The 23,235-nt window shown below is 39.6% G+C and overlaps 4 protein-coding genes across 5 annotated transcripts; 3 read left to right on the top strand and 1 right to left on the bottom strand.

Moving 5' to 3' along the window:
- Positions 1 to 1,162: 1,162 nt before the first annotated feature.
- LOC103710977 (uncharacterized) lies at positions 1,163 to 2,478 on the bottom strand. The gene has a single exon (XM_008796926.5). It carries the CDS (start codon positions 2,448 to 2,450, stop codon positions 1,662 to 1,664), a length of 789 nt encoding a protein of 262 aa, XP_008795148.4. The 5' UTR covers positions 2,451 to 2,478; the 3' UTR covers positions 1,163 to 1,661.
- A 1,759-nt stretch (positions 2,479 to 4,237) lies between these two features.
- LOC103708481 (mitotic phosphoprotein N' end (MPPN) family protein) lies at positions 4,238 to 12,664 on the top strand. The gene is made up of 3 exons (XM_008793424.5): positions 4,238 to 4,957; positions 8,072 to 8,183; positions 10,945 to 12,664. The coding sequence occupies exons 1-3, from the start codon at positions 4,356 to 4,358 to the stop codon at positions 11,281 to 11,283; spliced, it is 1,053 nt and encodes a 350-aa protein (XP_008791646.3). The 5' UTR covers positions 4,238 to 4,355; the 3' UTR covers positions 11,284 to 12,664.
- Positions 12,665 to 12,815: 151 nt separating this feature from the next.
- On the top strand, positions 12,816 to 18,313 carry LOC103708490 (protein phosphatase 1 regulatory inhibitor subunit PPP1R7 homolog). 2 transcript variants are annotated; one of them, XM_008793435.5, is made up of 6 exons: positions 12,816 to 13,402; positions 14,768 to 14,998; positions 15,193 to 15,339; positions 15,425 to 15,567; positions 15,645 to 15,759; positions 17,471 to 18,313. In XM_008793435.5, the coding sequence occupies exons 1-6, from the start codon at positions 13,130 to 13,132 to the stop codon at positions 17,549 to 17,551; spliced, it is 990 nt and encodes a 329-aa protein (XP_008791657.2). In that variant the 5' UTR covers positions 12,816 to 13,129; the 3' UTR covers positions 17,552 to 18,313. The 2 variants fall into 2 exon arrangements, 1 of the variants encoding a protein (XP_008791657.2); XR_015987445.2 differs by having other exon boundaries at positions 12,864 to 13,402; positions 15,425 to 15,572.
- A 15-nt stretch (positions 18,314 to 18,328) lies between these two features.
- On the top strand, positions 18,329 to 21,432 carry LOC103708504 (early nodulin-like protein 17). The gene is made up of 5 exons (XM_008793465.4): positions 18,329 to 18,466; positions 18,809 to 18,859; positions 19,015 to 19,052; positions 20,268 to 20,493; positions 20,850 to 21,432. Exons 1-5 carry the CDS (start codon positions 18,457 to 18,459, stop codon positions 21,188 to 21,190), a joined length of 666 nt encoding a protein of 221 aa, XP_008791687.3. The 5' UTR covers positions 18,329 to 18,456; the 3' UTR covers positions 21,191 to 21,432.
- Positions 21,433 to 23,235: the final 1,803 nt, after the last annotated feature.

The raw sequence follows: 23,235 nt of genomic DNA, 5'->3' as shown, positions 1-23,235 counted from the left end.
GGTCTAGGCCCGGCTCGGTCCAGCAGGCCCAATTAGAGTTGGGAAAAATGATGAATCTAGAAAGAGAACTTGCCGTATGGAAGATCAGGTCACGACGCTTTAAATGAGCAAAACTATAGATAAATGGAGAGCAAGAGGAGCGAGGAGGATGTTGTGGACCTGTGGTATACTGGTACACGACTTGCAAAAGGTTTCATTTGTGTTGCATTTTAAGTTTTTTGTTTTTGCATAAATACCCTCCTAAATATCTAATTTTATATAAATATCCTCTAAAAATTAATATTTGCATGTATACTCTCATAACACTTATTTTGCTATTCTATTTTTTTATTCTTATTTATATATATATATATATGCATGCCATATAACATCGTTAAAAAATTAACAGCTTTAAATTAAAATGATTAAAATATCTTTAATGGATAGATGTATAGAAAGAAACATTTATAAGACGATCGCGATGGAAGACAAAAAAATAATTTTAAATTTTTATTTTATTTTTGATTAAAATAAATATGGTTTTTTTAACGGTATTGGAAGAATCATTATTAGGAGCATTTGTACAAAAACAGTGTTTTATAAGGATATACAAATAAGTATAAATTTGAAAAGAGTATTAACGTCAATTTAAATTTTTAGAAGGGTATTCATGCAAAAATAAAATAAAATTTTTTTCAGGTAATTACATTAATACAAGGTACAGAGAGAGGAGATTGGCAGGATTGTTGCATCCATCATTACCTATGTTCAACCCCGTCGAAAGGGTTTCAAACTCCAGTGGAGGATTATAAAAAAGAGGCATTAGAACAAAACATAGAAACTCAAGAACGTCTCATATAGTCATATATCAATAAACAAATGTGAATTTTCTATATTCGCTGCTGCTTGTTTATATCTATCACCCATAACGATTTGAGGCTTTGGTGGATACTGTTTATTAGATCAAGATATCCAATTGACCTATAAATTTATTATCTTATTTTTACTCTAGATTACTATCTTTTAACTTTTTTTAAAAAAAGTATCATATTAACCAACCGGTGAGCATCAGATAGGCAAGCTTCTAAGTGCTATGGAATATGGAACACCCCTCAGGGCTAGCTTAGAACTTTTTTTATTTAAATGAGAGAGAAAAAACCTCCTAGCATAAGCAAACCAACCCACACGGCCGGTTTGCTTCGTTCTGCTTAATTAGTTGCCAATCCTCTACGATATTTGTGAATGCTCCCTACTATTTGTGTATATATCCATCTGTTTATATATATACTTGCATACATATTTGGCTACTTGAATTAGTAATTTGCATGACTATACGATAATTATGTGAATCCAATCTGTTATCCATAGCTGATATTTGAAACTCAAAACTCAAATTTAAAATGCACAAAATATGATAAACATGTTGTCATATCTTGTGATTATTGCTGGTATATATGGATCAAATTTACCATCAAAGTTGACTTGATTTATATTGCTTCATGAGAGGCTTTGAATTCGGCGGGCAACACACCTTTGTTAATGGGTATCAGTCTAGTTTAGCTAGCCCATGATCAAAAGATACACATCCAAGATTAAAAGTCAGCGATTTCGTTTAAAAATAATAATATATACAGAGGCTGCCGCCATCTTTACGAAGTGAAGGCTACATGCACCCGAGTCCCTCAGCCTGCGCACGATCCGCCGCCACCTTCGTCGACCTCCTCGCTAACGTAGGCCGCGAGGTTGACGTATCGCTCCTGCTCCCTCCTCTCCGTCCACCGGGCCCGGCACACCACGCAGCTGGTTCCCCTCCTTCCTCGGCTCCTCTTCCACCCCACAAGGCACTCTCCATGCAGGGAGTTCCCGCAGGTGCCGCACGTAACCAGCCTCCCGCCTCCCCCCACCTCCTCCAAACAAATGGGGCACACGGCGCCGTCGTCCTCCCTCGCCGAGGCCACCAGCCGCTCGGCGTCGCCGCCGTTGCCCGAGAATACCTGGTGGAACCTCTCCCGGGCCCGGGATCCGGCAAGGACGTCGGGGGCTGTGGGTGTGCCCAGGAGGCGGGCTAGCTGGCATGGGCGCAACGTCCGCCTCCAGATGCAGGCGTCGTCGAAGGACAGACCGAGAACGCGGAGGAGGACGAAGAGGATGTGCTTGCAAGGAACGGTGCGGTCCGGGCAGGTGCATGACGGGGTGGAGGCGAGGGTGACGGTGTAGACGTTGCCGGTGGCCCCCAAGACGAAGAAGTTGGCGTCCGACCGGTGGAGGAGGCGGAGCCGGTGGCGGAGGGCTCGGATGATCCGGTCGGCTACTTGTTGCGCCGGGTTGCATCGGGTTCCGACGGTGGTGGCCCGGGTGCTGGGGCCAGCGGACTCCATGGATGGCTTGGGTTGCTCGTGGTAGGTATGGCCTGCACGCATGATCGATGCTTGGTGCTTTGTAGGGGGAAGGGGATGTTCTGCGGGATGCATTGAGTGCTATACGGGAATGGACAAAGGATGGCGGATGTGGGGGGGAAACTGATGGGGTTAAGTAACTTTGAATCAAAGACAGGCTTGAGCTAAGCCCAAGACCATCCTCTCAGTCTTCTGAAAAAAAACATATAATAAATATCAATGACCTGCATCAAGGTATTTATTGAAGCATTTTGAGCCAAAGCAAATCAAACGAAAAGGCAGCTGCAAAGCAATGCTCTACTTCAACTACCACCACTTGCGACGGCTTGCTATAGGGTTGCAGTCAAGATGTAAATTGAAGGGAAAAAAAGGTTTAGTTGTCATGGTGATTGGTTTGTGGCAACTAAAACAACAAATGGATGTGTAGCATTAGAAGATGTATATCCTTCAAGCAACACAGACACATCTACAACAAGCAACAAATGTAACTTGACTAGAAGAATTAAAGTTTTTGGCAGCCAACAATGGTTGATTCCTTCAAATGGAAAAACTTCTAAGAAAAATAAAGTTACCATCCTTGAATTCTCTGTCGAGGAAGAAAAGGCCCAGCCACCAAAGCAACGGGGGTGGTTGGCTTCAAATGGAAAATTTAACCTGCATTATTTTTTTTGATTGATCCATCCATGATGCACCTTAAAATTTCCTCAGCAAACTTAAAAATGATAGCTAATGAGAAGAAATTCAACTGCAATTATAGATTGCTCGGTTGCTAGAAAATTCAATTAGATGCAATAATATCTATGATTGTAACTAGAATTGTTGCAATTCGTTTGTAGTTCGAAATATCAGATTCTATACCAGTACCATTCTATTGCAGTGTTGACACATCCAATAAAAGAATTAGTTCAGCATATTGAGTGTCGGCACATTCTCTTACAGTATACCAATGCAGTGCTGCATGGTTGATACACAACAGTACCAACCAGTACGACAAATTTTATTTTTAATTGTTTAGTTCTGTAATACTAAAATAGTCGAGATAACCTTAAATTTACTCTCTTGAAAATAAGATACTAGCTTCCAATTAAATATCATTAGAACGAAATAATCATAACGAAGGATGATAAATATAAAAGAGTACTATTCATCCAAAATCATGATCCCTGCTAGTGAGCTCTATCCTTGGCTTAAGTTGTTGGGGGATTGGGCAACAATAAGAATCAAGCTTCACTGCCCAATGTACATACAAAAAACAATCCAAATCTTTCACTTGCTTAAGCTAGCTGCTAACCAGAACAAGATGCTTCCTAGAAGCTATTCATTTTTTGGATGGCACGGATTTTAGGATTAGTTAAAAAGAAGAGCATTTCATATTAGAAAAATAAAGGAGTAGAAGCTTATAAGGATTATTAAGAAAAAATAATAAGTTCTAGGATATTTTGGACAATTTCTGGAGGATGACCCTTCTATTTATTTTTAAAAGCATTATAAATTTATCAACGGAAAAGGTTATATGCAAAAATAGTTTTAATGAGTCAAGGCAATGTCGGCGAATTGCTGATTATTACTTCAAACTAATTATGAACATTTTTTCCACATAGCCCCCTTAGAACGTATTAACAGATAAATTCACGTACGAGCCATGTGAGTTACGAGCTTGTGGCCCCGTGACAGTAGCGGTTTGAGGGGTTTTCTGTAATTAAGTAGTAAGTTACTTCAAAAGTTTTCGTCAAATCACCTGCCGATAATAGTTCAAACAATTTTTACATACAAGCCCTATAAAATGTTAATAATTACTAGATTCGTGCATCCCGTAACGGCGTTACAACGAAGCTAGCTTGTACAATTAGGTGAGTATAACGTGGTTTAAATCTCTACAAATTTCCCGTTTTTAGTCTGCTCTCGCTCGCTCTAGGGTTTAAGGGTTCTTCACTTCTTCCTCCTTTCGTAGAGATCGCTCCTCCGATCGTTCCTCAGAGAATGAGGACCACGCTTCAGAGAAGCCCTAAAACCGAGAGGCAATCCCTCTTCTTCCGAGACCTCGCCTCCCCCGTCTCCACACACCGCGGCGGCGCCGCCGGCGGACGCTTCGCGACGCCCGGTCAGGCCGCTGCCGTCTCCGCCCTCTGGCGGGAGAATTTCGGCTCTTCCGACCCCCCGCCGCCCCCTGTCTTCACCCTCGAGGACCGTGTCAATTTCTCCCCAGAGCCCGGCCTCGCCGACCTCCCTGCCTCCCCGGAGCTCAAGATAGAAGCCCGAACCCCGCCCCCCGCCCTCGGCTACCTCTCCTCCCCTTCCCCTCTCAAGAACCGGGCCGAGGCGAGCAATTCGGGGGCGGTCGGTGGGGGGTTGCACGTTTTTCAGCAGCAGAGCCCTGGGAGCTCGAGCTGGCGGTCTCCTGCCAAGGGCGGCGGTGGTGGGGAGCTCGATGACAAGGGGAAGGGCTCGCCGGTTGATGGTGTGATCCATCCGGGGCCGTTGATCACCCTGCCGCCGCCAAGGGAGGTGGCGAGGCCAGAGTTGCAGAGGAATAACTTGCCCGTTGGAGGGCGTGATGAGGAAGAGTGGGTGACGGTTTACGGGTATGGCTAATTCTGTCGTGGTTCTTTATACTTACCTTCTTTTGCTATATGTTATTTCCGCAACAAAATTTTAAATTTGGGCGTATATGCTTCTCTCTGTAAATTTTAGTGATTCTTTTGCTAGAGATTGATATCAGTACGACCCATATTGTCTCCCAGATGCCTTGATTACCCGCTGTTGCGGTCTGTACATTCTTAAAGTTTGTATTTTGTGAACCTCTTGGATTTTAAATTATATGAAATCTTGCTAGTCATAGTATGTGGGTCTGTTTTTTTGAACAAATCGTGGATTTACACGCCATTAATTAGGGTTGAAACATCTTGTTCTAATTGTGATGGTGGTGTGTTTCTAAATCCAGCTCTTAAATTGCTTTGTCGAGCTACTGTCCAAGAAGACGTGTCGGTCAATTGGCAGGATTGCCTACTCCCTTAGAATCGTAGTATATTAGTTTTTTTTATCTTTGATCACAGTAAATCATCATAGAGGACCCTCTGATGAATCTCATGAAAAAGCAAACAAGAACAAGGTTTAATTTTCGAACCTTAGGTGATCTTACAACCTGATCGGCATAATGATAGCTTTAGTCTAGGTTGCTTGATGTCTAGATTTAACTAATGCTTTATATAATGTTGGAAAAATGATATTTTTACCTGAGTCTTGGGGTGATTCTATCTAAGATCGCATCGTGAAGGGTTTTCATTTTGTTTCATGAAGGTGAGGGGATTTCTGCTTATGCCACCTACAGCTTGAATAAGGGTATAAGCCTGTCACTCTTGTCTGCCTGAGTATGTTTTTTCATTTGGATCTTTATGAAGGAATTTCTTTGAATGCCGCTGTATCTTAAACAAAGCTATAAGATCCGTCATTACATTCGTTTAAGTGTATCTCTGATTTGAATCTTCTGCTTGAATTTGAAAGTTCAAATGAATGAAATCCAAAAACATTTCCATCATTTTGATCTCACTCTCTAACATAGGCAACACGAACCGTGTTGACATGAATGGATCAAATTGTTCTGATAGAACTTATACTGGAGGATCATTTACATCCATATCTATGCGATGTTGAATGTGAAGATATCAAAATAATATAATGCTTCTATTGATTTATAACCATCGCAAACAAGCATTATCCCAGGTGATTTCATATGGCATGTCTATATGCTTCATCGGAAGTAGAGCAGCATCCTCCCCTGAGATAGTCAACTCCAGATCAATTTTCACATCATTCATTTAAATTTTCCTTAATCATAACCTCTTTTGGGAAGTTGTATCACAAATTCTACAACTCCACCCACCACGACTTGCATGTATCTTTACTCCAGGCATCTATGCCATCTTAGTCAGTGTAACTTGTCTTTGATCTCAATTGGTGCAACTCCGTTGCTTCTTTTAATGTACTTATTTCATGCACTATTCCTTATAGTTATTTTACTACACATTGAGCTCAAGTTTCTCATCATTTCAACACTCATTCTATGTGCTTGAACCTTCTTAATAGCTCAGTATTAAGAATTATTTCACGTTTCCACCTGTATTGTTGTCTTTTAGATTTTCCTCTTTAAGCATGAAAGCCACATATTGATCACACAGCACCCTAAGTTTTTGCCCGTTCCCCTATTTATATTGTTGAACTAATTTGTGATGGTAACCAAATTATCAAACCTCGTATCTCTCTAACCATCAATTCTGATTGAATAGTCTTTATGCTTCACTCCAATTTTACAGATATTTATGCTCTTAATTTTAAAGATTTCCACCATAAATCTGTCTTAAGACTCTGGTGTCCTATAAACAATTCACTTAGTCATGTGCAAATAACTTTCGCAAACATCAATCATCATTTTAAAGTGACAAATGGCCAAGGTTGCTGTAATCTAATTGCCATCTATAACTTATTTTGTCCTGATAATTACATCTGATGATGGCAACTGCTTGTCAAAGATTTCATAATGATTCCAACTGAACTCTTTTGGGCACATTACTTCCTCAATGCTTAATGCTCACTAGCTTTCTTTTTGCAGTACATGTGTGCTTTCTCCCAGTTAATAATGATCATATGCCGATACTTTCTTTCTAAATGTTTAGACTGAATGCCTATTATTGAAACAACATCTATAGTCACCCTTGTTGGCATAAAGCCAAATTCTTACATAGATATTCTCTTTTACAATTTAGGTCCTTACCCCCTCCTATGTAACTTATATGGTGGGAGATAAGTTTATATCATGATATTTGGTTTGGATGGTGCATTGCCACCTCCTCCCCTTTTCCAAGCATAACATTCTTCTCCAATTGTTTTTTTCCTTTTGAAGATTTTAATAAATAGCTGTACTATCCTTTTCTCATTACTTTTTATATCTGCATCGATGATATATCTAGTTATAACACCTTGCTAGTCTTGCCTTCTTTTCAAATCCTCTTCAATCATTTGAATTGAATGTTTGAAGGTTTTTGTTGTTTCTTGTTAAGTGTGTTTCTTCTATAATTTTTGCCATCCTTATTTAGCAACCTATGGGTATCACTGGATACATGGCTGTTTATTTGAACTTAATACTATTTGATTTAGGACTATCCCATTTTCATTTTAGGATCATATGTTGGAATTTATGGGGCCTTGGTCCTCTATCAATGAACCAGGTGGGGGGGGGGGGGGTTAGACGTGGTATTAGACATGCCATCATGTTTTAGCTGAGTGATTATAATATTCGTGCTACTATAATTTTGTATTTATACCTTTTACTGTTGCTTGTGGTGTTCTTGCAGTAACTTCATCTGAAAGTTAGTTGTTCAGTTGTTTTTATGTGTTTTGATGTATTATCATAGTTTGGTGGAGTGTTGCATTTAATATGTAGGAGTTATATATAAAATAATTGTGTCTTGAAGAACACAAAGTGATAGATATATCAGTTGAGAAGCTTACTTGCATCCTTCTTTTAGGTCCTCCATGTTTTGATACACTTTAGTTTGTTGTCTTGTCTTGTTGGTATCTTCTTCATGTCTTGTTATCCTCTTAACATTTATTTAAAATTCTTTCTTACATGACATACAATGTAAGTTGATTTAGTTAATTTGTACTGTAAGCGTAAACCGCTCTTTATTCTTTCTATACAGATTTTCACCTGGTGATACAAACCTGGTATTGCGAGAATTCAAGAAATGCGGAGCAATATTGAAACACATACCTGGTCCAAGGGTTGCTAACTGGATGCATATTTTGTATCAGGTATTCTTTATTTCTGGTAGTAGTATATCATATATAATTATAATTATAAATAAGGGTTGCACTTTGAGTTTTTTATGGAGATCTGTTTTTCTGTTGCATATAGAACTGAAAAATGATAGAAACCCAAATTAAGACGTTTCAAGGATGGTTAGATTGTAAAAGAAATATAGTAAATTAAAGGGAGATTATATTATGAGTGGAAGAAGAAGAGCCATGAAATATGAAAATGTTATCGTGAGTTGAAATTTTATACTGCATGTTCTCTGTGATTTCTTGGTTTCCTCAAATTGAATCCCATCCAACATACAGTAAACTTAAATTTTTATTTACATAAACCAACATAAACCTTCCAAGTTCACAAAAATATGGTGATTTAAGGAACTACTGACAACAGCCTAGAAATGATAAAAGTTGCTTACTCTACATATCTATATCCTTGAAAATTAATCCATAGTGACTAGCTAACTGCAACACATATAACAAATTCAAAGTACTTTTCATGAATCAGCACTCATGTAACTGAGTACTCTGTCAAAGTGTTCTCTTATATCACTGAGGTGAAGAGTTTGGAAGAATGAAAAAGTTTATATAACGTCAGTATGTCTGCAAGCAAGCTGAGCCTGACTGTAGGTTTAGTTCAGCCATGTCAACAGGATGTCATGTTTGGCTTGGGCCCTAGTCAAGCTCAGCTGTAACTGCTCAAACATAGCTCATAAGGTACTCGAATGAGCTGATTCTTAAGTCAAGCCTGGGTCTATGGTTTTTCTCCCCCTCATTTTCTGAAACAATGTGGAAGAGCTGGTTAACTAGCTGGGCCTGAGCTGTTGACGAACAGGTTAGTTCATTTGCTGCCTATATATGAGAACAATTGGAATAAGTAAATACATATCATATTCAAGCCTGCTATATTATAGACTTCTCAAATGCTCCTACCTACCTGGTTCAAGAGTATTCCATCACAGGGCCGGCCCGAGCCTTAGGCGACCGAGGCGGCCTCGGTCGCCTAAGGCCTCAGGCCAATGGAAGGCCTCTGGGAAGGCGAAGGGAGCAAAGAGATTGAGAGAGAGAGAGAGAGAGAGAGAGAGAGAGAGAAGTTCCTTGCGTCTGACCGTGACCAAAAGGAAGCAAAGACCCCATATAAAACGGGAACAGGAGCTGGCTCCGAGTCTTCCCCCTTGATGGAAGGGAGGTGGAGAGTTTCCTGGCCTGCAGAGGAGCAATTTGGGAAGTTGGGGACAGTAGTTTTGTTTTGGGTGGAGAGAGAGAGAGAGAGGGGAGGGATTTGGTTGGCTTCACACATGCCTGAAGCCACTCTTATCTTTCATCCCTTCTCTTTTTTGGTTTTGGTCTTGGTTTTCCTTCCCTCACATTACTCCTGATCCAGCTAGGCCATCAGGAAGAAAGGGGGATTGGAAATGGACTTGGAGGGTGGAGATTCTTTTAATTTTCTCCTCTCGGTTTCTTCTCCCCTCTTGGGTGGTAGAGAGAGAAAAGGAGGGAGGGGGTTGAATGGCTGCTGTGCTGTGATGTTGCAGTTGCTGCTTGGGTACTCACTTGAAGGGGAGATGGTGGGATGGGACTTTTATTAATTAGATGGAGTGAATTTCCCATAATGCCCCTACTTTCTCTTATAGAGAGGTTCCTTTCTGGACAAATTCTTTTCTTTACCATGACCATGAAGTGCCATGGGATGACCTTTTCCTATTCTGCTCTTGCTTGACATGGTAAACAGTATTGCCAAGCATTATCTCAGTTATTTAATCAGTTTCATGGTCTTTCTTTTAGGATAATTACTTTTCTGTGCTTCCATTCAAAAATTTTATTAAATTAAAAAGGCTTCTTGTCTATCTTTGTTAGATTCATGTATCTTTGTTGAAATAGTGTACTTGATAGCTATCTATTTCCATATCATTTTTTAAGTATTTTAGACTTATTAAAAATTTTTATTATTAAAAAAAAAGCCTCATTCATTAGATTCGCCTTAGGCCCCCAAATGTATTGGGCTGCCCCTGTTCCATCATCATGAGTATTATGAGGTTATGCACCAAGGTCTCCTTTTCTTCCTTTCTCTTTTTGATGAAAGCTCCCTCCCTTTCTCTCTCTCTCACACACACACAAATAAAAAGGGGGAGAAGAAGACTGCTTATAGCTGAGTTCGTATATAGCCTTTGTTGACACGTTCTGCTTATAGCTGATTTCATATATAGCTTTTGTTGACTTGAGTCAGGAGAGTGCTACCTTGATCTTTTAATGAACCGGTTGGAGACTTGTCCATTGTTCCCATGACACAGTCTTTCATTATAACGAAATATTGGAGCTTTCTCTGAATTGTTTTGATGATATATCTGGTCCTGTTCAAGCTAGTTAACTGAAAAAAAATATAAGATGTCAAATAGTCTAAGAGACAAGGTCCACCTGTGCCAGGAACACAGTTGCAGAGGAGCAATAGGAGGTGTAAAATACTTACAGGCTGTTCCACTCGATTCTGATCAGATGGTTGTCTTATCATTAGTGCCTTTTACACTATTTTGCTAGATATGCACCATATGTGCGGGAATCATGCAACATTGCTGGTTGCATGCTTCTATAGACAGTGATCATATAGAGTTCCTATAACATGTAATGTCATCTAAACCTTTTTATTTTGTATTCTGCTTTTTTGATGTCAAAAATCCAAGGGGCTTTCATAAAGATAAATGCTGCAGGTAGCAAGAATTTCCAGACTGACACTCTTTGCCTTGTTTTGTTGTGTATTTTGCAGAGCCGATATGATGCCCAAAAGGCTATTGCAAAGAACGGTGTGCAGTTAAATAGCATTCTCATTATTGGGGTGAAGGCCATGGATCCTCAGCAGCGCCAGTATCTGAATGAGAGTCTAAACAGCAACTATCATGGGGGCTTCATGGTTTCCTTGCCCTCACAGTCTACAGCTGGGATGAGCTCTGCTGCCAGGGGCTTGTCAGGTCCTCCCTCTCGTCCTTATCACCTACAGAATGGCAGCATCACCACCACCAATGATAGCGAGCACCGTACAAGAGCCATTGCTTCCCCTACGAAGTCGGTTGTGTCCAAAGTTGTGGACTTGATGTTCAGCATATAAATCAGGACATATGAGAGCTTTGCTTTTGAACTGTCTGATCAGTTCTATCTCAGATTAAATCATAGTTCTCTGCCTACAAGCTTGCAGAAATAGGCAGCTCAACCAATACCCACTCAAATTTGGACAGTTTCATCTCTTGCTGTGTTCGATCATCAGATGAGTGAACTTCTGTTGCCAGTTTCAGATCAGTTGCTGCCGCTGGAGATGCATCAAGAATTTTGTACCATCATATTTCTTCTGTCTGTTATGTATCATCAGAATTATTAAAATGTTTCGCCAGAGCATTAATCTATATAACTATGGTTGCACCCTATAGAGTCTGTTTTGGTTCCAACACCAATAAAATCTGATGTATGATCTGTAGCCAATGCTTATAAAATTGCAGATATCCTTCATTTTGTTAAAATATAGTTGTTCGAAAAATAGTTCAAATCTGGGTGTACTTTTGAGTGGAAAAACAAAAGGAGATCTGGGTGAGTTGATATTTCTATTTTGCTTGGCACCTAGAGTGATGCAACGGTAGTTCTCATCTGTGTAGTGTTATAATGTTCACTTGTTGAGCCATGGTATATAGGCCTCCATCCTTCATCATGATCTGAAATCTGGAGTATGGACTGAATACTTCTAAAATTGCGAACTATCCTCTTTTTATTAGTCTGTGACTCTGTGAGTGGAAAATTGTTCAAAATCCAGGGCGAAAGGAGATATCGGTGTAGTTGATATCTCTATTTACCATGTACACTAGTTGACACTCTATCGATGTACGTGTAAATCTCTTCCTGATTACCACAATGCAAACTAGGCGAGCCTCGGTGTACAGCTTGATCCGAAGTCAATCATCCATCTTAAAAAGATGTTTACATGCCCGCTAATTTAATATAACAGACTTATAAAATCACAGCCATCAGTTCTTTCTCATATGATCAAATTCATCAATACCCTCTGATTGTACGTATCGAGCACCATCAAATGCAAATGTTGAACAACATCCGAGCTGATGAGCTGGTGAGGTCATTTGCTGATTGCGGCAGATTGGGTTTAAATCCCGTCTTCAGCGGGTTTGAGACATTTCCTTTTGTTGTGCGCGAATTGGGTTGCCCCGACCGGCGGATTGGAACCATAACTCCAGTCCAGTACTCGCTCGCCACGTTACCCTCCGTCTTTTTTTTTTTTTATCAAAAATAGGAGGGGAGGGGGAGGGACCAGCCCACCCGCGTAGCAGCCCCATTACTGAGCCCCCCTTTCACTAGAGAATGTTCGATACAGGTCGCAGGTTTCGCGTGCCTTCCCCGACCCGTGGGCTCACCCCACTGGGTTCACCGCCTCACGTGTGGGTACGTCACCCCAGTGCCACCTTGGTACAAGTGGAAGGAAAGCATAACCGCCAACAAGCCAGCCGAGCGTGGGGCATCCGGTCCCCTAATTTAATCGACGCCCGTGCGTTTCGAACCCGGACAACTTGGGTGGAATTATCGCCCCCTAACCCTCCGCCTTTACTGGAGCTGAAATGAGGGGGTTTGTACTGGTCCAGTGGACCCGGTTCACATATCGTTTCTCCGGCCGGTGGAAAGAGTCGCCCATCGTCGCCTCTCGGGCCGCGCTTCTCCTTTTCCTTTTGGTAGTCCTCCCTCGGTGCGTTTCTTTCGTTTAGCACCCCGTCGTCGTCTCTCTGCTCCCGCCAGCGATTCACGGAACCCCCCGGAGAACTTATTTTTATTATACAAATCCCGAAATAGAAAGTGAGGTTTCTTTTATTCTTCGCCTTATAACTATCCCCTCCCTTTCGTTTTCTTGTCAATTGAGGGTTTGGATCCGGTTCTTGGTCTCCCTACTGCCGCAACGCGCGATGGAGGAAGACGGGAACGGAGGGGAAGGGAGGGTGGAGGACGAGTCGGAGCTCAGCTGCCTCGATCTGACGAGCTTCCAGCTTCACGATCTCGGCGAGGTCGATATCCCGGAGAGCCTCGTAGAGTTGGATCTTACGGCCAATAGGCTCACCAAGTTGGACCCGCGGATCGGTCTCCTCTCGCATCTCAGGAAGCTTTCCTTGCGCCAAAACCTCTTTGATGATGAGGGCGTCGCGCCCATCTCCCAGTGGAATACCATCTCTGGATTACGTGTAAGCACCGCCCCCACCCAACAACAAAAAAAAGAGTCATGTTCTCTTTTTGATATTCCTGAAAAAAAATCTGCATTCTCTTGTGATTTTGTTATGAAAAGATTTATTTATTTATTTTTAATTAGCCAGAAACAACAAAAGAGGACCGATCGGTTATTTTGTCGTGACAGGTAGCTGTAGTTACTTTATTGTTCATACTTTAGTAACCATATTGTCGCATATTCGTTGAATTCACCGCCTTATTATTTTTAGCACTCAAGACCCAAACGTGAGAGTGATCTTAAACTGTGTCCGGTTGCGGATTTCAACTATGATTTTAATGCAAGCCAATGTAAATTTCAACCTGAATTATGCTATTGTTATCCCTATCATTCATCACACTGATGACAATCTCAATTCGATAGTTTGGATTTGTGTGCTCAATTTCCTTTCTGATCCTGATGTAAGCACCGTTGACCTAAGGCCATTAATAAAATCTGGGGAAAAGGTTTGCAAATTAACAACCACATGTTACAATCTCCATGGCCTGGACAACATTGTTAAGTTGATTGACTCTATGACATTCTTAACCTTGAAAAAAATGATGATTCTTAGCATGGTGTTATGCCGCTCAGAGCTCAGAATTAATCAATAAGTTTGTTAATGTTCATATGGCTGTTACAAGTAGCAGGGAAGGAACTAAGTGCTTGCAAATACTAGTTAGTCTTAAGATATATCTCTTCTGTAGTGTTTGGTCCAGACAATCATTTTCGTAAACCAGTCTGAAACTGCAAGTTGGGAAGGTTAGCTTGCATGGCGACGAATAGCTTGTCGCTATTTTCATTTGCTTAACTTTGAAGTTATATTGAAATGAAGGACTTGTATGGATTCACGCATGGATCTTTTTTTGAAATATCAGTTTTATGATGTACCTTCTTGTAAATATCGCAACTAATGAAAAATAGGATAAATATGTGGCAATGACATAGCAGTAGGTGAAAAAGTGTCCAACTTTTATAATGATAAAACATACGGAAAGCATAAATTTCTTATATACTTTGATTAAAAATTTTATAATTGTAACTTATGATAGTAGCAATGCATGCATCCGTAAATTATTCATCATGGAGAGTCTTTCATTAAAACCAAAAGTTGCAAAGCATTTATGAATTAGAGCAAGCAAAGGAAACATTAAGTAGCAGAAGCTTACAAGGTCCTGAAGTTCTGGCAGCAAACTCCTGTCTTGAGTATTGCTAGGACAACTTGAGAAGACTGATCACCTCTTTTGCACATGGAGTACACTATAAAATTATTGGGTTTTCGCACGTTGAGAATGCAAGTTATTACTGCTGTATTTTATTACCTGTAAAATGTTCTATTCTGCAGGAACTGGTACTCAGGGACAACAAGCTCAGAGAAATACCTGATGTTAGCATTTTCAAGACTCTCCTTGTATTTGATGTCTCATTCAATGAGATATCTTCATTGAATGGTTTGTCCAAGATCTCAAACACACTAGAAGAACTTTATGTTTCAAAGAATGAAGTGACCAAGATGGAGGAACTCGAGCACTTGGATGCACTCCGAATTCTTGAACTTGGTTCAAACAGATTGCGGGTAAGTTATTACCTATACGGCTTCTCCAAAGGCATTTGACTAATGGAAAAGGCATGCTTGACCTTGGTTATGACAAAGCTTTTTGAAGCCTTGCCATGATTTTTGTTACTTCATTCTGTAGTGAAACCCACACTAAACTCTAAATTGTAACTAAACTTATTTTTTTTTACTTATCAGTTTGAATTTCATTTCAGGTAATGGAGAACTTGCAGACATTGAAAAATTTGCAAGAGTTGTGGCTGGGAAGAAATCGTATCAGGATGGTGAACTTGTGTGGTCTGAAGTGTATCAGAAAAATAAGTTTGCAGAGCAACCGATTGACATCCATGACAGGGTTTCAAGTATGAAATTTTTTAGTCTATGCTCTTTGTTGCTTTCACGATTTTGCTCTTTATTAAATAATGATTTTATCTTACTTCTTTGAAGGAATGTATAGCACTAGAAGAACTGTATCTGAGCCACAATGGAATTCAGAAAATGGAAGGTTTAGCCACCTTAGTAAATTTGCGTATCTTGGATGTTTCATCAAACAAACTTACTGCTATCAATGATATTGAGAACTTGACAAGGTTTGGTAATGCTCTTTTCCCTAATATTTCATTAATTGTCACTTGTCTCTCATTGCATTCATCATTGCAATATGCAGCTTAGAAGACTTATGGCTTAATGACAACCAAATAGCATCATTGGAGGGCATAGAAGTACCTGTGTCTGGTTCAAGGGAGAAGCTTACAACCATATATCTGGAGCATAATCCCTGTGTATGGTTCTTTTCACTTTACCTGGAACCGTCATTGTTCTTTTAGGCACATTGAATTTTCTTGATATTGATTTTCCATTAAGGTGATTGACTAGTATGGAGGGTTTTTTTTCCTTTGAAAATTTCTTGACATTCTTGTCTCTTTCTACGCCGTAGTGAAGTTTCTAGCTTCTATCCATCCAACATATGTGAACAGATGCACCTTACCTGAGATTGTGACATATTGGTTGGGCAGTTCATTTGTTCAGGGGAGCATGATGTGAATTCAGGCCTGACCTGTTACAGACCAGGTTGGTTTCTGTCAAAAAGTCAGTTGCAGTCTTCATTGTGCGACCTCATTACTAGTCAATAACTTGTTGAGGTAGGGTATCTATTACAAACCTAGCCATTCCATGAAAAATGCCAAGACATTAGAGGTGCATTAGGCCTAGGGTCTTAACCAGGTACATAACAGGCCGCCATGCTCCACAACTAACGTCTTTGGCTGCTCTGGTGGTAGGTTTCTCTTTTCTATGTTACAGCTTTCACTCTAAGATAATCAAGTAGCCCTTATGTTGGCTGTACTCTAGCCCCACAGCTCAACCCCCCCCCCCCCCCCTCTTCTGCAGAAAAAAAAAGACCCCTCGGGTTGCCCCTTCCATAGGTCACCCTTCCATGACTCGAATTCTGGACATGGCACTGACTCTGATACCAAATGTTATGACCCTGACCAATACACCAAAAATACCTAGGTATTAGAGATGCATTAGGCTTAAGTCTTAACCAGGTATGTAACAATATTGTTGCCTAGTAATATAGATGAGTTGATCTTTAGCATCAAGTTGACTGTTAGAGTTCTCAAATGTCCTTCAAAATTATGGCATGTATGAGGAATTTGCTGGGAGTGCCACCTTTCTGATTTGAACTTGGATTCTACTCCCCAAGTGCTTATGCTTAGGAGAGGGGTGCCAAGAAATATGTTCTTTGAGTCACCCTGCGCTTTCTATTGGTGTTCCGTATGTGCATGTCTCATATATCAGATTTTTAAGGCAATGGTGAGAGAAGAAATATGACAAAAGAAAGGAAAGGAGTAAGTTGGAAAAAAAGTTGAAAGCTCCATGATTACTTAGAAATGAAAAAGTGAAAAGGACACCAATAGCAGATAAGAAATAACTGAACATACTGGGCCTATTTCCATCTCTGCCTCCCTAGGCTAGAATGAGACATGAATTTGGAGTTTTTCCGCACATGAGCGTTCCAAACAAGAGTTTTTTAGTTTTATCCCATTAACCCCTTTCCATAGCTTCCAGGCTAGTTTTAGTCTGGTGCTTCTGAGCTCAGTTCTTGGATGCTGCAACATGATTACCATGCAACTTGTATGGAACAAAACAGTGTATGGAACCCCACAGATATCACTTGCTTTGGTACCTACTTGATGCTAAAAGTAGGAATGGTTGATGCGCAGTTAGGGACAAATTCTCTCATGTTTTATGTAAAGCTGCCATGAAGTTGTTTAAGATTTCAGGGAACTCCAGGAAAGTTCCTATTGACATGAGAACTGTTATTTACAATCAAAATATTTGTTGAAGATGTATGCAGGCCATGGAATTTTTGAATTCGTAGTTGTATTAATTACTGTTATGACCATCATGAATCCATAATTATCTGGATGTTTGATTCAATTCAAGGCACTGGTATTAAAATGCATTCTCCTGGTTCACCTTGTTTTGCAGGCTAGCTCTCCAAATTATTTTACTACTTTGAAGCAGCTTTTTCCAAATCTTCAGCAAATTGATTCTGATATACTAATGTGAGGGATCAAATAGCATCTTGTTTTGCAGAACATTGAAGGCAGTCATCAAGATGACTTTGAGACATCTCTTTGGTACAAGTTGGTAAAATCATTTGAGCCTTTTTCCTGCTTTATCCTGTTTAGCCTTCAACACCTTTGATTGTGTAGGATGGATATCCAGCACACCCTTCCCCTGTCTCTCCATTTTTTCTTTTTTTGCGTGAACTGTTGTTACCCTTCTGTGCTGACAAAACAGGCTGGTTCTGAGAGAGAACTCAGATAATATCTGCTCCATTTATCCTGAACTTAGCTTCTTATTTGCTTTTCAAACAATTTCTGCTAGCCAAACATGCTAGAGTTGTCCTTTGAGCTTGCTTCCTCCTCCTGGTTACTCTTCTAGTCTGATTGCTAGAATTAGAACTGCATTCTCAGGTGTTTCATCAATTTCTCATCAAGTATATGCATACTGAATTGAATCAAGTACTTTTCCCATTCTCAAGTGATAAAGGCCAAGGCTTGTGGATGAGTAGCTGATCTGCCAGTCTCATTTTGTTATTATTATTTAAAAGAAAACCTCTGTATGCATAAATTCTTTTAATGCTATGTAGCCAGAGTGGGAGATTGTACTTTGTAAATCGGTAACTTTCAGTTACTCAACTTGTGATCTCCTTTTCTCTTATAGGATTGTGGTCTCCTTTTTTAAGATTACTCTTCCTCAAGACTTCTATGGTTCAACGATATGATTATTTGAAGGAAAACATTCAAAATAGGCGCTTTACAAATCTTTTATGGGCCGATACTTGGTTTGAAATTGTACAGTTTGTCAGTGATGTTAGCCTGCAGATCGATCAAATTATCTGGCAGTGCTTTAAGCTATCTCCAGACATGGATAAATTGGATCTTTGTGTGGCCTTGGGTTTCTAAATCATGAGAAAATGTAAGATTGATCGATGAGGTTGGTATGCTTGTAATCATTCATTTAGGAAGATATAAAATCTTAACGCAAAGTGAATGAGGAATGGACTACATTTTCTTGTCGGGAAGAAAGGGCCTGCATATCTCTTGCAAGGAGGTCTACTTTAGGCTAAAATTTCTGTGCATATATTTAGAAATTAATCATGCATTTTCCTTTTCTTTTTTTTCTCTTTTCCCCCTTTTCCTGAGATCAAATTCCTTTCATTAAGCTGTAGAGAGTCATCTAAAGTTTCTGTTGCTTTTGCTTTGTTTTGGCTTGAGTTTGTTGATCATATTGAAGAAGGGGTATTGACTCTTGTTATAGGTTTGGATGGGGCAAACAATGTCTTGGGAGGAAGCAACAGTGCAGTCTTAAGTAACTCTTCCCTATTTTTCTACATTTTTATGGGTTATTACTTTGGACGAAATTTTAAGCATCGGAAGAGTAGTAGCCCGAGTCATTGGTTAGTTTCATAATTGCCACTTCCTGATTTGATTTAGGTTTAACAGAATTTTCTGTCGGATTTGTAGGTTGGTGCTTGGTGGAATCGGAGAGCTTCCAAACTCAAGTAAAAGCAGTAACCCGATTTGCTTTTTATTTTTTTTATCCCCCTTTTTAAAATTCTTGTTTCTAACAGGCCGATTTAACTTCTGCACCTCTCGCGTAAACAAGGTTCTGGATAGAATTTAGGTTTAATATAATTGCTCTTGTATGTTGTACGTCAATGGCTGCTCAAGCTTTATGATCACTGGATGCTTGAGTTATTTAAACCAAGTGCATCATTGGCAAAACTCCTCTTCTTCTTGTTTCATATTGGATGACATAAAAAAAAAAAATAACAGTCCATTATACAAGACTCCTACATTGTTGTAGAGTGGCTATTTTAGTAACCTCCAGATTGTAACAGAGCAGCCTTATCATTGGGGCGGGCCTCAGCTTGGTTCGCATATTTAGATGAACTTGGCTTGCTTAGGAATTGTGGTGGCCACGTAACATGGCTGGAGACTTCACATAAGCACTTGCTCTTTTAGAGAGAGCCATCTATAGGAGTACAAGTTCATAAAATATCAAAAGAGAAGTGCCCTTCATAAAATTTCAAGTACATCTATTGATTCATCAAGGAAGAAAAAAATCAATTAAAACAAGAGTTTTTTCATGAATAACTTCTTAAATATCGCGAATTTTGCATGAATACCTTTTCAAAATTGATATTTGCATGTATACTCTAGTAAAATACTTGTTTTGCTATTTTACACTTGTTTTTATATATGTACCCATACCATCTAATGTCATTAAAAAAATTAACGGTGTACAAAAAAAATATTTATAAGATAATCGCGATCGGAAAAAAAGTAATTTCGAAATTATATTTCCTTTTAATCAAAATAAATATGATTTTTATTGACGGTGAAGATCGTTATATTAGGGGTATTTATACAAAAACAGTATTTTATAAGGGTATAGAAATAAATAAAATTTTTAAGAGGATATTTAGATAAATTTAAATTTTTAGAAGAAAATGCATGCAAAAAAAACTTTAAAACAAACAAAAAATTTTTGTTCGATTCACAGAAAATCCCTCAATCCATATTCTCCTTGACCGCACTATCTCGTCCGTTTATAACCGTTCCTGAAACCATTTTAACTGACACCACGTTCTCCACTTGCACGGCGACTGAAACTACACCGTAACGGTTACTTCCTACCACGTATAACCTCTTTTTTTCTTTTCCTCTTTCTCTCTCTCTCTCTCTCAAATCCCTCACTTTCGTTCCCTCACAAGGCTGGAGCTTTTCATCCCTCGACCAAAGGAATTCAAGAAGAGATGGCTTCATCCATCCGCTTTTTGTGCATCATCATCACCATGGCCACCGTGAACTTCCTCGCCGGAGCCTCAAATCAATACAATGTTGGCGACGCCGAGGGCTGGCATCTGCCCGATGCGAACAACACCGACGTATATAAGATCTGGGCAAGCAAGTTCACATTCCATGTCGGAGACTCAATAGGTCAGTGCTTTGCCATTCTTCTAGCCATTGGTTCTTCAGTTTCATACTCTTCAGAGTGCTTCTCTTTAGCACATGAATAATGTTCCCCCTAGTAAAAATGGACTGAAATGCTCATAATGTTACAAAGATGGTAATCATTGATCTAGTGAACTGTTATGACACAACTGTTTTGGTTGCTTTATCTGCATAAAATTGAGATTTTTATGAAAATCTTATCAACATGCTAACATCTTAACTGTTACACACACATGCACACAGACGAAGTAACGATAAATGGTCTCATGGAATTCACCTTATCTTTTACTTGGATTCTTTTGTTTACTTCATAACAACATGACTTCTCTTTCTACATCCAGTGTTCGAGTACAAGAACGATTCTGTTGTCAAAGTGGATAAAAGAGGCTACTACCATTGCAATGAGACCGGTCATGGTTCGATGTTTAAGGATGGACACACTGTTTTTCTTCTCGACAAACCTGAATTCTACTACTTTGCGAGCGGTGATCTCGACCACTGCAAAAAGGGCCAGAGATTGATGATTGAAGTGAAGGGCCAGCACTCGTCACCATCCATTGCTGCCCCTTCACTATCCCCACGTCCAAGCGCGGCAGTCTCATGGATCATTCCATCTTTTGGTACCCTCATGGCTTTGGTGACCTTAATGCTCCTGGCTTGCCATGGGCCTTATTTAGCTTAGAAAATTAGGTTCCAACAACAGGAATAGGAGTTAAGATCTCCAACAATGGAATCGGTTACCTCTCTCTCTCTTTCTCTACCCATTGTTATTATCAGGATAGATTTAGATTTAGCTACACGATCTGTTGTCATTATGAATGCTACTAAGCTTGTTACTATGATCTATTTATATTCCTTTTTGTTGGATGTAATTGTCTAAATGAATTTTTAAGTGTTAGTTGCCTGCTTTACGAGGCTTATCCTACATTTGCTCCTTGAGCTTGCACTGTTAAATAGAATCCAGGTCACTAGGTTGAAGGTTTACTCCTCCAACTCTATTCTCTAATATGATTTAACATGTATAACTAAGAGAAGTATATAGAACAAAAAGTAGGGCGCAGAGAAGACATATTCTATATATTTTTAGTGGTAGGATCAGAATCATCCACCAAGTGTTTCATCTCTCTAATGAGTTACATGCTTCGCATGCCATGCATGCGAAGAAAATCGATGATTTTCATGAATGTGTTCCCGTTCATGCTCTATGGCCTGCTAAAATCAATGCTATAACTATGGGTGGAGTTTACATTGAATTTTTCATATAAATCAATGAATTGTTGTAACTAAGAAATGTGAGACGATCTTCATCTTCTTGACAGGCAACGCAATCACAGCGGCTCAAAACTTTTTCTTTTATGGATGGTAACACATTTTACTTTTAACTCTTGAGATGATTCCAGACGTTTGATAAAAAGAGTGTCGTTTTTTAAAAAAAATTTATATATAAATAACAATCCTAGCCGTACTTAGCAACAACAAGTACTCAAATCTTACAAATAGATCATTAAAGACTCGTTTGTCCGATGAAAAGAAGAGAAAAAATATAGTCAATAAAAAATAAAAAAAACTTCTTGCTTGATTAAAATTTTCAAAAAAAATAAAAAAAATAATATTCATATATTTTATAAAAAAATATAAAAAATATGAAAAGACTATTTTTCCATCGATTAAAAATTAAAATGTTTTTTTATCTCCAAAACTACTTTTTATTAAAAATATAATAGATATTATTTATATTCAACCAAATATAAACCAATCTAGAATAACCTTTTTTTTTTTTTTTTATGATGAATCAAACGTACCAAAATTATTTGCCCAGGCTCAAAAAATCATTCCAATGAGATCTTAATTTTGCTTCATTGATTTAATTACCTTTGTGCTATAAAAAAATAAAAAACAAATAAAAAAATGTAAAAATAATGAATCTTTCGTCCGGCGTCGTTTTGGGTCGCCTGGCCGGCCGACCTTCCTCCCATAATGCACACCTTCCTTCAGAAGGTTTTAAGAGGATTCGCCGCCCGGTGTCTACGGGCTCCTCTTCTTCCTCGCTGTAGGGCCGCCGCATCGGGAGGCACGACCTCTCCCACCTCTTCTTCCACCGCATCCCGTCGTTCCCGATTCGCCGCACTTCCTCTTTCCTCCCCTTCCGGTTTCCACCGGATTCATCTCACCGTTGGGCTGGCGACGCGGAAACTGGGACTCCCGCTTCCGTGGTGGGATCTTTCAGGTACGAGTGGCATGGAACAAGCCTACGACCACCATGGCGCTGCTGAGGGCCTCCGCAGGATCCTCTCCGGTGGGCTCCGACCGTGCCTGCGCCCGTATCTTGACGGCATCGGGCTGTTCTGGCTTCTGGATCTCCGGTCGGAGCCGAGGCTTTGAGTTCTTGCCCCAATCCCTAGCCTGCATTTATCGGCGATTTCTTGAACGGTGCATGTAATTTGGAAGGTTCGAGACAGGCCCGCGTTTGTGCATGCATTTAATCGCGATAGTTTGATCGGATATCAATTTATTATGGAAGAATTTCTTGGATTCTGATGTGATATGCTTGTTAAATTCTAGATATAATTCTAGGTACAGTGTGGATTTTTTTTTTTTTTTTACATCGGTAGCTCATCCGATAAAACATGGAAACAACCAACAAAATCAGAAAACAATTAGTACGGATATCTTTGAGATTTTTTAACCGTTCATGTGCTGCTAATAGTTTATCAAATTGCAAGAAGA

This window comes from Phoenix dactylifera, chromosome 5, assembly GCF_051530095.1.
Source record: "Phoenix dactylifera cultivar Ajwa chromosome 5, Ajwa_hap1_PhDact_Kaust_v1.1, whole genome shotgun sequence".
Taxonomy (NCBI): Eukaryota; Viridiplantae; Streptophyta; class Magnoliopsida; order Arecales; family Arecaceae; genus Phoenix; species Phoenix dactylifera.
The sequence above is the reverse complement of the archived record's forward strand: the minus strand, read 5'-3'. Positions and strand labels throughout refer to the sequence as shown.

Coding starts and splice junctions, on each gene's coding strand:
- LOC103708481 (XM_008793424.5), top strand. CDS start 4,356: ATGAGGACCACGCTTCAGAGAAGCCCTAAAACCGAGAGGCAATCCCTC. Junction 4,958..8,071: donor GAGTGGGTGACGGTTTACGG/GTATGGCTAATT, acceptor CTTTCTATACAG/ATTTTCACCTGGTGATACAA. Junction 8,184..10,944: donor GGATGCATATTTTGTATCAG/GTATTCTTTATT, acceptor TGTATTTTGCAG/AGCCGATATGATGCCCAAAA.
- LOC103708504 (XM_008793465.4), top strand. Junction 19,053..20,267: donor CGGAGAGCTTCCAAACTCAA/GTAAAAGCAGTA, acceptor TTCCCTCACAAG/GCTGGAGCTTTTCATCCCTC. Junction 20,494..20,849: donor CCATGTCGGAGACTCAATAG/GTCAGTGCTTTG, acceptor TTCTACATCCAG/TGTTCGAGTACAAGAACGAT.
- LOC103710977 (XM_008796926.5), bottom strand. CDS start 2,450: ATGCATCCCGCAGAACATCCCCTTCCCCCTACAAAGCACCAAGCATCG.
- LOC103708490 (XM_008793435.5), top strand. CDS start 13,130: ATGGAGGAAGACGGGAACGGAGGGGAAGGGAGGGTGGAGGACGAGTCG. Junction 15,340..15,424: donor CATCCATGACAGGGTTTCAA/GTATGAAATTTT, acceptor ACTTCTTTGAAG/GAATGTATAGCACTAGAAGA. Junction 15,568..15,644: donor GATATTGAGAACTTGACAAG/GTTTGGTAATGC, acceptor TGCAATATGCAG/CTTAGAAGACTTATGGCTTA.